The 12926-nt window shown below is 40.0% G+C and overlaps 1 protein-coding gene across 2 annotated transcripts in view; it reads left to right on the top strand.

The window, feature by feature from the left end:
* VRK2 (VRK serine/threonine kinase 2) overlaps positions 1-12926 on the top strand; it is a gene marked incomplete at its 3' end in the record, with an annotated part of 46388 nt that overhangs the window by 26088 nt on the left and 7374 nt on the right. For both annotated transcript variants that reach the window (XM_082307576.1, XM_082307577.1), the window contains exons 9-11: positions 7431-7551; positions 10130-10188; positions 12016-12188. In XM_082307576.1, the coding sequence (XP_082163702.1) occupies positions 7431-7551; positions 10130-10188; positions 12016-12188 (353 nt within the window). The remainder of the gene's footprint in view (positions 1-7430; positions 7552-10129; positions 10189-12015; positions 12189-12926) is intronic.

Raw genomic sequence — 12926 nt, forward strand, 5'->3', positions numbered from 1 at the left:
CATTTTTCAGGGTGGATTATTTATTTCAATGCTTTTGGAATACAGTTCCAATTTTTAAATGTTATTTTATATAAATGAGATCATTTCCAGAGGGCATTTCCTGAGTGTAGGTAGCAATATAAATATATCTCAAACCTCAAACCCCCTGAATAGTACCAGTTGCTGTATTGAGCTAGACAAATGAGAGCATTTTGACTTGCTCTGCTTTTATTCCTAAAGCACTTACCTGAAGATATACAGCAGTTTGAGGTACATGCTGAAACTTAAAACAAAATTCTGAATTTGTTGCTTTCAAAAGTGCCTCTTGGCAATGCTTAAAGCTGATAACCTCCTTGCATAAAGCCAATCAAATGCAACCACTTCCCACTAATTCAGATCAACACTGGTGTTTCCCTAGTTGAATCGAGAGATTAAGCCAGCTGCCTGCCTATTTATTCCCCAAGCTCTCTGTGGAGTTCTTCAGGTGTAGAGGTTACGCAGTCCACTGAGATCCAGAAAGTTTCCTGTCAGTGGCCACTGCATGGCAACACTTTTGCGTGGTAGAATTAGTCCATGTTCGTCTGACAGCCTCTGGTAAGGGCCGAGTTGGACGTGCAGCTCTCGTGGCAGCTGATGACGAATTGCTGGGCTTTGCCACAGGATCTGACCCACACCATCAGCACTCCCCTATTTGGTGGCTGGATCTCATTGCGACCAGCATGTGGGGTTTTTAAATTTAAACCCTTTTTATTTTGATGCAAATTTCATACGGCAGAACTGCATTGTTAGTTTTAGCGTAATATTTGAGCGTATTCATTGTATTCATTTTTAAAGACCATACTGTATAAACAGTATTACCTTTTTGTTTGTTGATTGATAATTAAAGAGAATTGTATCTGCACCCAGTGTACGTTTAAAAAATAGTTACATAGTTAGTGTTAAAAAGTAATATTTGGATCAATGCCTCCTATGGATTTTTGTAGATTTTCTACTCACTGAGGCATGCAGTCAATACCTAATTTCTCTGGAGATATACTGCGCTTAACATATTGAGTTTTTTTTAAATACTCCAGTCCTGTGCATTGAGTACGTAAGACCAGTTTTAATTTGCTATCATTGATGAACATGAGTATGAACTGTCTGTGTTGAATTCCCTCCAGCAGGTATTTGTGTTTGGCATAGCTTTCAAGATGACTCTCCTCTTCCTTTTAACGTTTCACAGTAACTATGAGCAGTTTTGCCATCTCTCGCATTGGGCAGAGGGCCTGCTAAAATCCTCGCAGAACTTACATTTACTTCTGGAATAGTAAAAGCTGCTTAAGATAGCAGTGATGACTTCTGACAAGCGTAAGGATAAGTAGAATGGCTGATGACGTTTGCCTCAGTTAGGTCCACTGGTTGTCACTTTTCTGTAGCTAGTGAATATGGTTTGTCTGAGCTGGTTTCATCGAGCAAAAGCGTGTTTGTTTATTTTCATCTGCTGTGTTGGGGAAGGCAGCTGCAGCTGTGTTTGATGCCAGATTTTAGCCAGTTCTTTGTGCCCCTCATACTGGGTTATTGCAACATGTGCTCCTTGAGGTCCGTCCGAATGCTGGTACACGTGTTTGTACAGGGCAACGCAGGCATCGGGCTGATTGTAGGGAAAGCTCTGCAGTTCTTGTTATTTTCCCTACTGGTCTGACAGAACTGTTGCTGTTTGATATTAAAAACATAGCTCGATGCTTGTCCGTTTTTCCTTTTCTTTTACATGCAGGGGTTGACTGGAATATATGCAGGGTTCATTTTGCGAGGAAGGATGTGCAAGAATGTAAACACCTATGCCTGGAAACATATTCTTTCTGAGCCTGCGTGGCTTCCAGAGAACAGAGCTCTAAATGGCTCTGGATCAAGAGGTTTATTTGGCATCTGTCCATGTATAGTTAGGAGTCAGAGGGAGCCTGCTGGATTTTTTTGTCGGTTAAATGAATTATTGATTTGCTGCAGTTTGGTATGTGTTTCCCAAAGACTGTGTGCAGGACAAACTGTAAATCCTAAAAATAAAAGGAAAATATAACTGGTCTGGTGAAAAATGGGTGGAGTTTTGCAGTGTGAAATAAATAAAAAGATGTTTTCGTTTCTGAGTGTTGGATTAGAAATGTGTGCCCAGCAGAAGAGGGAGCATTTGTAGGTCATTGTAAGTGAAAATAGTCAGGCTTTAGCAAGGAGAAGATTGAATAGGTTCCTATAACCACCTCTGTAAGCTTATTCTGTCCTGCCAAGAATGTCCAGAAGCAGCAAAATAAGATGATGAGCATCACAACTTTCTAGCACGACTGATGAGTGTGGCTGGGAATTGGCTGTTTAATTTTGGCTCTCGTTCTCCACACCAGGAATTCAAAAAGTTAGTGAATCTCACAGCTGCTTGTCAGCCCCTTACCTTTGTGATTTTTTTTTTTTTTTTTTTTTCTGCCACACAGATGTGAAAGAAGAGTAAAACTTCCTGTCCCCACTCTCCTGCCACATGTTCTCCTTACTGCAAGCTTGGAACCTTTTACTTTCGACCAGGTACCTGCACCTCTTGCCACCACCATTTTATCTCCCACTCAGATCTCGTGGTGAGGTTCCCTTGCATCTTCCAACTTGCCCACTACCTAAACTTCTCCCCACCAAATCAGGACCCCGGCCCTCTTCCTTTTAGCACGTCCCATTCCACCAGTCCTGATGATTATTCACTCTCTGTCCATGTTTAGAGGAGAATCCTGCTGCTGGCTGCACTCTTCTATTATGGATGCAGCAGAGCAAGTGCAAAGCAAGGAGGCTCTGCAGTTAGATCCTGCTGGTCAGTGGACAGGGGTAACTGCTTTTTTGGGGGTTGCTGTGCACACATCTGCATGTTAGCCTGTTGTGGTTGTCCAGGACAGCTCTGCTATTTTGAAGAGGTTTGAGAATCACGGTTTGGGAACTTCTGGTCTGCGAGACCTGCTGGCTCACAGTGTGCTCATGAGCTTGGCCACGGCAGGACAGCACCAGTAGTGTCGCTGCTTTTGTGGGTCTTGAAGCGAGTTATCTGACTACTGTGCTGGGACTGCATCCCGTGACTGACAGGACAGTGCTGATGTACGGAATGGTTCCCAGCTTTGATGCTGCCTTTGAGAGGACGTGAGCCCTCAGGACTGTGAGGCTGATATTGTCAGCACGGCACCTCTGTGACCCAAGGCGAGGTCAGTGCTGGGGAGTCACGGTTGTATCCTCCCTGTGAACAACTGCGGGAGCTCCTGCTGGCTCTGCAGTAGGTTTCGTGCCGATCAGCCGTATGACCAGTTAAACATACAGCTGTAGGATCCGAGTTTAGGAGAGAGACCATAGCTGGCACAGGAGAAGTAGCTCATTGCCGTGTCCCAGACTGAGTTCTCTGGAAGAGCTGTAGTCCCATTGTGGTGACACCATGTTTGCACTGGATTTATTTTTCTTTCCAGCATTCCGTGGTGGTGGTTATTGTCAGTGAGTGCTTCAGCAACGTGCCAAGCTAACAGTGCAGAACTGTACATGAGGGGAGGAGAGATTGTTCCAAGCCCCTGCTGGCAGTTGCCCTGCCTGAGACTGGATAACTCTACAGAATGGCCTCCAAACAGTAAAATTTATCGAACTTTCACAATTTAACTATCTTTATCCAACCTTTTCCCTGTAGCCACCCACTCTATTCAGTTAGTCGCTATCCTGCTGCAGTGAACTCCTCAGACTGACCAGTACCTTGGGGAAGCAATACTTCGTTATTAGCTTTTGTTGGTCTTTCTCTTTCTCCTGCCCCTATTATAGGCACTGTTTTTTGACAAGTCTTGCATTTGGTTTTTTTAATCATCTCAACCTTGAGTTAAAAGTTATATCGCTTTTAGTTCATTTATTAAAATATTGTGGTGGTACATTTTTAACATAATTATATTTCTCCATGGTCATGTTAACACTCCTTTCCTTTATGGGCTTTTGGATTAATGGCTATGGTAAGAGTTATATTTGTTTGTGAATTAACATGAATTTGTATGCTGTAATGCCAGTGAGAATTGGAGGTTCCGCTGCATGTAGATGCAATATGAGCAACTGAAATGATCCTTTTTATGAAAAGCTTCCAATCTAAAGAAACACTAATGGTCAAATTATAATGTAACAGTGCTAATTAAAAATAATAGAAGAACATTTCATCTGTCACTCGTTAGCCTCCTAGATCTTTACAAAAGGCTTGAGAAAGTTAGCTTAATAAGGGCCATAGAGGAAAACTCCCATTTTGACGTGGGTTTCAGGTGAGTTCTTGGGAGCAGTGTAGTTTTGAGAGCATGCTGTGGCTAGTGTGATATCATTTATGATCTGTTTTGAAATAGTAATCTGAATATAAATAAGGGCTCAAATAGCTGCCAAATCCTGTATACAGAGATACATAATATATTTTCTTCTGAGGGTGAATTGCTTCAGTTATGTTATTCTGAGTTATCGTTTGAACCCTGTGCCTGCATGTTGAGTATATGTTTGTGGTGTATATAAAACTTCTTATGGCCTGACTCCGATTTCATTGACACGGTTGTTAATTCATTAACTTCAGTGGAGTTGGTCCTGATTTATCTTGGCAGGAGTGAGGATAGAATCAGGCCTTAAATCTTCAAATTAAAAAATTAAACTATAAAAATATTGTGAAATAAACTATCGCCAACATGTTCCCATTAAGTAGTATTTCATATGAGACTAAAATAATAATAAAAAAATGCCTGGTTAATAGAAAAGCAGAAATCAAATATCTATTAAAAAAGAAAGAAAAAAGAGCCAACAAGTTTTTAGTCTACAGAGAAGTAAGAGAATTTGATTTATATAAGTACTATTTTGAATGTATACTCTTGTAACAGTGACAAATTATCAAGCAGAATATTTTTGCATGGCTATCACATTTAAAATGAAGCCAGATTGACTTCTCTCCGTCGATGTTTGTCAAGATTCTTGTAATCCCCAATTATATTAGCAGATTTATTTTTTCAAGTAAACATATAACTGAAATGTATGTATTAGCGTTTTCTTTGGGGTGAAAATCTAATTATTCCATTGTTCATAGATAATATTAATTCATTAAAGATTAGTTAGTTGAATACTTTTTTTATAAGGATCTAAATGATTTTAAAAGTTGAGGAAGTTAGCATCTCTTAATACTGAGCTGACAAAGGAGCGGAGAAAAAGAATAAGCTAGTACAGTCAAATAATCAAACGTTGACGTTTTCATGCGGTTCTATGAAAAACACATGTAAATGTCTTCAAGTCGTAACACCTGCAGTGACCTGGGAGATAAAGTGATACGTGAGTTTACCATCTCTCTGTAAAACATTTCCCCTTTTATTTTTTAGCTATGCGTGTCTTAGTTACACGTACCTTTTTTCCCCCCCTAGCTGACGACTGTGGCTTTCGGAAGGTATTAGTAAAGTCTTACTTGCCGCATCTCCCTGTTTGCGATGGCTTTGCCCCAGTGTTAGTCAGGAAATGGCTGGAAGATCTGCCTGTGAGAGAGAAGGTAATTAGTCACGGCCAAACTGTTAACTGTGAAGTAAACTTTACTCTCTGGGGACTGTTTTGTCAGAAAACGAGTTCTCTTAGGTTAGGTTCTGAAATCTAATTGACTTAGCATTATTTACAGATTCATATCAATTAGCCCCTCAGTGGAAAAAAGTCGTCCGTTGTAATTTTGACAATTTTTCTCAAAAGGCCACTTTCTGTAGCCCATCTTACACAAACAGGTGCCAGAAAAGCATTGTGTGAAAATTAGAGGATCTGCAATCAAAAATGCTGGCATATATGGTTATAATCTGGAATTGCCATAATGGAAAAAGGAGTTGTGAACACATGTGTATGAATGGAATTGTTCCACAGTTAACAGGAGATTTATGGCTGAAGAAATCACTACAGAACAGCAAGTGGTAGAGATTGTGTTTTTATTTTAATATGAGAGCCAAGTCTTGCATTAGGACGTTGCTGAATCTAGTGCAGAAAATAAACGACACCCAAGGGATAGCGTAGTGTTCTGTTAGATTGAAGGGCCTTTAATAATCCCACAGTCTAATAGCAGTTAAGATAGAGAACGTATAAGAACTAATCTTCTGCTTTTACAATAATGTGTGTATGGTAACAAGAAACAGTTATGATGTGTTGGCACCGTAGCTTTTAGCAGATGACTTCTTAAATTAAAAGATAAGTTTGCTGAGTGACTTTCTGGAATTTATTTAATGAAGGCCCATAAAATACGATATCTGTTTACAGCTGGATTAACAGCACTATGCTCAACTACTAGTCTTTACGCTAGACAAAAAGTACCGAACAAATCCGAAATCTTTCATTCCTGGAAAGTTCAAATTCATTTCGGAAAAGCATAAATTTAACTTCTACATCTGTCTGTCTTTAATCACAATTAATAGTTTCTGGTTTTGCAGATTCTATGCGGTCTTGACTTGTGAACTATAGGCTGCAAGTCAAATGTGTACAAAGAAATATTGCAGCCGTCCTGCTTGTTCAGTTTTTTTCAAGTTTGATTTCCTCTGAATAGCAGCAAGCGATAGCAATTCTATTAGTATTGCACTTTCCCCCCCCCCCCCCCTCTTTCTCTTGGAAAAGTCAATCTATAGATTAACTTCAGTTACCTGTTTTTCTGCATAGAAGATGTTTGGGGACAGGGTTGATTTTTGATTTAACTGTATCTACTGTATTTGTATTCTGCAGTTAGTGTATCTGTTTGGGGTGTGCAGGGTAAGAGTAAGTTATTCCTGAAATAACATCCTTTTTGGAAGCAGTAGTGGAAAGTTTACCCAGGACTTGCTAAACAGCAAGTGTATTTTAGCTTGTGCTACGACTCTCTAAACAAACAGTTCATGGTACTTGTAAGCAGACAGCTTTGGTGTGTAAATGTACACTAGATGGCAGTTTTGTCATATCTTCCAAGTTCAAATAGCTCTGTAGGAGAACAGGAAAGGCCATCAGTGTTTAGTCTGCACTCACAGGGTCCCTGCATGACCAATGTGGACCCCATGGACTTCCTGGAACATGTGTTAGCAATTTAGCAGCAGACATTTATTTCTTTGTTTTACTGCTTGGCTCTTTGAGAAAGTGTTGGTACTCAGTTATGGGCTGTCTGGATCATGTCAGAGGCCATGGGGATCAAGTCCATGTGACAGGCCAGACTGAGGAAGGATGAAGTTGGAGGAGGTGAGGAAACTGACCCTTACTTCAACAGTAACAAGTCACTGCCTGTCTGTGGACTGTGGCCAAATGCCGGGGCGTTTTAGGTCTAATACAGCTGAATAAACAAAACACTTTGCCCATTTGGCTTTTTCATATTTCATCAACACTAGTTCAATCAAAGTCTTTTCTATTTCCCAAGAAGAGGTTCTTATTCTTCATCTTTTTTTTTTTTTTTTTTTTCCTCTCTTCCCCCCTCCCTCCCCACATTTTAGCCCCATCCAGACGAGGCGACCTTGAAATCCTTGGCTACTGCATGCTGCAATGGTTATGTGGGAAGCTACCCTGGGAACAGAACCTGAAGGACCCTGTAGCTGTCCAGACTGCGAAAACAAAGTAAAAATAAAACAACACGCACGTACACGCACGCATACCGCCCTAGAACCCTGCAATGTCCTCATCGCTTAACAAACCAGGTCTGAAAAAGGCAGCTTTACATCCCGTAGACTAGCACCTTACGAGGAAGCTGAAACAATTTTCCTTGATTGAGAGATGTTAGAAGCAGTTAAAAACATGAACTCTCTGTGCATGTATAGCCTCTTCCACATGTTTATGTATGTACTGCTGTGGAGAGACGATAAATTCAAATGCACAGTAGACCGTCATTTTGTCTGCTGCGTATCTTTTTAATACTCTTTTTTAAAGAAAACATTTGTGAATTAGTGCAGGCCTTATTGCGTGTACAGAAGGTTGTTGTGTGTTTCCATTAAACTTTGTGGCTGCTTTGTAGACACCATAGTACAAACATCTCTTGGAAGTTTTTCCACATGTGCATTCAATTTATTTTCCTTTCTATATGATACTAGTTTTCCGATGTTTTTATGTAGGTTTTTAATGTTATGTAAGCCTACTGCCATCACAAACAATTAAATACCAAAATACTAAAGAACTTGATTAAAATCTTTCCTTTTTCCCAGCGTGATTCATTTAGAGCTTACTAAAGCAACAGAGTGCATTAGTGTTTTCTTTCTCTGCTTTCACAGTTGGGACTTGAGAGAGTTAATTGCATGTAGTACAGCGTAGCCTGTAGAAGGCTGTACAGAAGAGTAGTTACCCATAAATGTAACATCACAATTGGAGAAGGCAGCAAACTTTTAAGTAGGGCAAGTCACAACAGAGGTACACAATAGGGATAGCTGATCCACAGAAATCAATCTGCAAATTCAGTGTGGCATCTGCTCTCAACAGAGAAAAAGGTTAGCCTGCAGACTGTGGATAATACAGATTGCATCTGTAAATGTTGACATCGTATGTTATGTTTAATATTTCTCCTTTAGAAGTTCTGATCATTACACAACCCCCTACAAGGTAACACTTATACAATTCAATGTTAAATCAATTTAATCAATCGAGCTGCTTCACTAATTCTTCCCTTGCGGTTAACCCTTAGATTGCTAGCGTTTTCACATGTCAAGCAAACAGACGCTTAGAGGAAACGCGTGGGAAATGATACAGATTCCATTTATCAGAAATAACTTATTAGTCTAATGAATTATGTTCTTGGTGTTAGGTAACTTGCCCAGGTTGTCCCCTTTTATTTATCTCAATTTTCAGTGCCTACACCGTTTTCAAAGGCCAGAAATAGACATCCGGATATACGTGTGTTTCCAGTTGCTTGTAAGTTAGTAAGTGCATTAAGCAGCACAGGCGAATCGCTTCTGAGCCTGCCAGTCCTTTGCTGCGAGTCTGTGTGATGGTGAGGAAGAAGGGGCTGGGCCTGGAAGGTGGGGTGCTGTGGAAAGGACCTCAAACTCTGGTGTTCACCAGTTGTCTCATCCTCTCATCCCTTCGCGACGAGTTCTTAGTCTTTCCTCCCAGTAACGCTGGGGCGATGAGGCAGCTGTGCCAAAGCTCTGGGCATTGGTATTGGGGATACTTAGGGATTGCTGATATATTTGAGTTTAGAAACATTCATGCCATGCTGTAATTAGAGGAGAGGTTCCATTTGAATTAGAATTTAAGCTAGATTACAGGAAAATATTTATGTTTAAATGTTTCATTTCCCTAAAATTGAAACGCCTATTTCTGATACTAAACAGCAGATTACTGAATTGAAGGCTATTAGCCTATGTACCCCAACTTTATGCGTTTGAGAACACATCCTGTTACTGATTGGTGGACCTTTATGTCATCTTTAAACAAACGAACAAAAAAAGGGATCCCGTAATGGTAGCACCAGCCAGAGTGAAGTAACAGATTTCACTTACTCAGGGCAAGGGGGCTTGCCCTCAGCTGCAGGTTCCTACCGGTGCTAGGCGATCATCCTGGTTCATGCCTGCACAGAGATGAGAGCTGGTGTTACTTCATCCGTTTTTAGGGTATGATTGATTCTGAACTTCAATGTCCTTTGCTTTTTCTGTTTCTGGGTGGGTAGAAAGTACATCTGTGGCCCTGCCCTTCAGTTTATGAAGTGCATGGGACTTAAGGTCGTTTAACCTCCCTCTCCCCTTTTGTCCCTGCTGTGTCTGCTTGTAATTTTGACAGCCATCACCCAGCTGCCCGTGAGCTACATGGCAGAAAGAGCCTGGTGCTAAATGACTGGTAGCAGACCAGAACTGCTTCTTAAATTCTGAAATACAAGTATTAATCATTAAGTTGAAATCAGAACAAGCTATCTCAGCTCAAAGGTTTTTTCTTTTTCTTTCTAGAAAGCTTAAAACATCTGCAAAGAAAAACTTAATGTTAAAGTGCAGTCTTAGCTGTAAGCCCGGTCTTGCTGAAATCAGCAGTCTCCAAAGAGTTAAAAATATAGCTGGTAAGAGGAGATTTTGTTTTAAAAGCAGTACTGTGAATCATTAGCTATCCTGGAGGTCCACTCCCTTTGGAATTGAGACTTGCTGTCTTCCTAAATCCCAAATGAAGAATCACCTGCTCCAAAACCACATTAAATTGTTGCACTCTCGTGTTGTTTCAGACTTATGGATGAGCTCCCAGATTCAGTGATGGAATGGGATTCTTCTGGACGCAGCTGTAGTAAGTATGCTTGCAGTATGTACCATATAGCTCTTTAGTCTGTTACAAAAAATACTTAAATGTCTTAGTCTGTTTGGGTGAAGCAGTGTAAAAGCAACACAAATTTAACAAAGCCTTCAATTTAAAATCTTAAATGTAATCGCTAAGCTTTGCACCTTAAGGTGGATGCCTTCACTGGGCCTGAGTCCACACAGTATTACCTGGCTCCGGTCTTAGGGCAAACTATAGCGTGCGAGCAGAAGTCATCCTTGAATCAACGCCTTGAAATCAAGCCTGCGTGAACCACTCTCACACTACCTATCCGACAGAAGAATTCAGCCCGCAATATCTGTATTTAGCTGATAACGCAGTAGTTATGTAACACTCATAGTTAGATTATTAGTCACATTCATTAATTCAGGGTGCAGTTTAATTGAACTAATATTTCTGACATCAGTGGGACTGGATCAGGCCCTTCGTGTACAAGCTTATCATATTTTAAACGTTTTTAGCTCAAAGGCTTGTTTACTGCAAGGGGCAAAGGTAAATTTCTGGATGCTGTCGAATGCTGGTCACTCTGCAATAAATGATTCTTGATGCTTACTGATACAGGATACTTAATGCTTTTATTGCAGGGACTGGTTTTGTTTTTTTTTTTCTTCCCCCCCCTGCTGCTTTCCTATATTATCCCATAAAGAAGTACTAAGTGGATGATACAGACATGGAGGGCTAAATTTTCAACCCTGGTGTCTGGTAGTACAAAAATCCTTATTACTCTCATCTGCGATGTGTGCCATAGGGTGACATAAGGGATCTTAGGTATCATATGTAATCCAAGGTGTTAGGAAACAGTGACGAGCTTAAAAACAGAAGTAGCTGTTGGTATGGAAATAGTAAGCACCTGTCTACAAAAGGTTTATTGCTTAGTATTCAGAGTTTGAAGAAGCAAATGAATGGACGGTTTGTCTTGTCGTATGGTTCTTCCTTCACTGAAATACAAAAGTAACCCAGGGAAAACACCCAACTTCCTTCCAAGGCCAGTATCTATTTTTGATTTATTCAGTTATTTTCATAACATTTCTGCATTTGAATTATCGGAATGCATCATATATTACATAAAATATATTCATGATGTGTATACATATTTAGTAAATCTTTATGCCTGGGATTTTGCCAGATGCTAATATCTGGTGTACTACTCCAGTTTTAGGATACACTTGGGTCTTCAATTGACAGAAAAGTTTGATCCCTCCATATGTTTTTCCTAATAGCATTATTTCTGCCCATTCAGTGGTTTCGCTGTTTCTAAAACCACTCAATAATGATAGCAAAATAAAGCTGCTGTTAGACTGTTTTAGGATGTAATCTCAAAACCAATATTTGTCCAAGTATTAGAAGCAAAAAAAAAAAAGTTGCTTTTTTCCAAAGCATTCGAAGTATAATATCTATGCAGACTAAAATATTGTTGTTGAGAGTAGTTAATATTTAAAGGAGTATTATGATCTATCCAATATAAAATACTTCTATTTTAGACAGAACTATCAATATTTGTTGATAAAGGATTTTGATTAGTTTTTGTACTTAGATAGCTTTTGGTACGGTACGAATTAGTGTATGTGCTTAACAAGACAGAGCACTTCGGGGTTAGCTTGTTTATCCAAGTCTATCTTTTCCTTTTCTCACCTGGAAAAGACAAGATACTGTCAGTTCTGTGTGTGGAGTGTGTCTTCAGCTGGAATTGTGTCATCTTGTTTGGCAATGGAGGATTGGCATCCATTTTGGAATTAAATTCTTTCTGAAGTTCTAGGTCTACACCAAGTGAAATTTACATTAAAATATGCTCCACAGGTGAAATATCCAAGTTTTTGGCATGCGTTTCTGGCTTAGCTTACGATGAAAAGCCGAAGTATCAAGTGCTCAAGAAAATCCTGCTGGATGGACTAGAGTCAAGTGGAACTCGCTACGACGGCCCTCTGGAATTTTCCGCTGCAGCATGCACGCGAAATCACAAAGTGTCAAAGGTAAGACAGACAGTTCTGGGATTATTTCTGACATCTCCTGCTTGATTGTTGCCTTTTCTTTTGTAGGAGAGGAAATAGTTTAAGATCTCAAAATGAGACTGACACAGCAGTTCTTTTGCCTTAAATACACCATGTTTGTTAATTCCTGTTTCCCCTGGCTTTGCTAAAAAGTGGGATGTCAACCCTTAAGGAGGAAGAACTGTCATGAGTCCTTTTGACCTACAGCCTCTCACTTCAAAGCGGTAGGTCTGTGGAGAATGATTTACTTTCAGGATAATGGGGAAGTCAAGGACTTTGTTCACTAACATCTTGAAGACGAGCCTGAATGCCAGGTTTTTCCTTCATTCCAGATTAAAAGCGAAGTTACCTTTATTAGTGAAAGCATTTAATTCATTTTCTCGCTTTCAAACCGTTCTTTGTCATTTGCCTTTATACTCCTGCAGCCATTAATGTGGAGGAGGTATTATTCTGGGATTTAAGTGTGTTATTGGTATGCAGTGCGATGTGATGCACTAACACAGAATTTTAAAACTGACAGCTATCGTGTTGTATTTTCCTTTTGTGCTTTTAAGTCTGAAACTATACAGTTAATAAAACCCTGTTTTAATAAGTGGAGATTGAGGTAATTAGCAGTCTTACTGGACTTGCTGTGAAATGTCAGTCCCGTCGTACCTCTGCCTCAAAACTCCCCGTATGCAAAAGCCCCGTTTCTGTCTCTGATGCGTGTGCAATAAGGCA

This window comes from Platalea leucorodia (genome assembly GCF_965183815.1).
Source record: "Platalea leucorodia genome assembly, chromosome: 3".
In the NCBI taxonomy this organism is placed as follows: Eukaryota; Metazoa; Chordata; class Aves; order Pelecaniformes; family Threskiornithidae; genus Platalea; species Platalea leucorodia.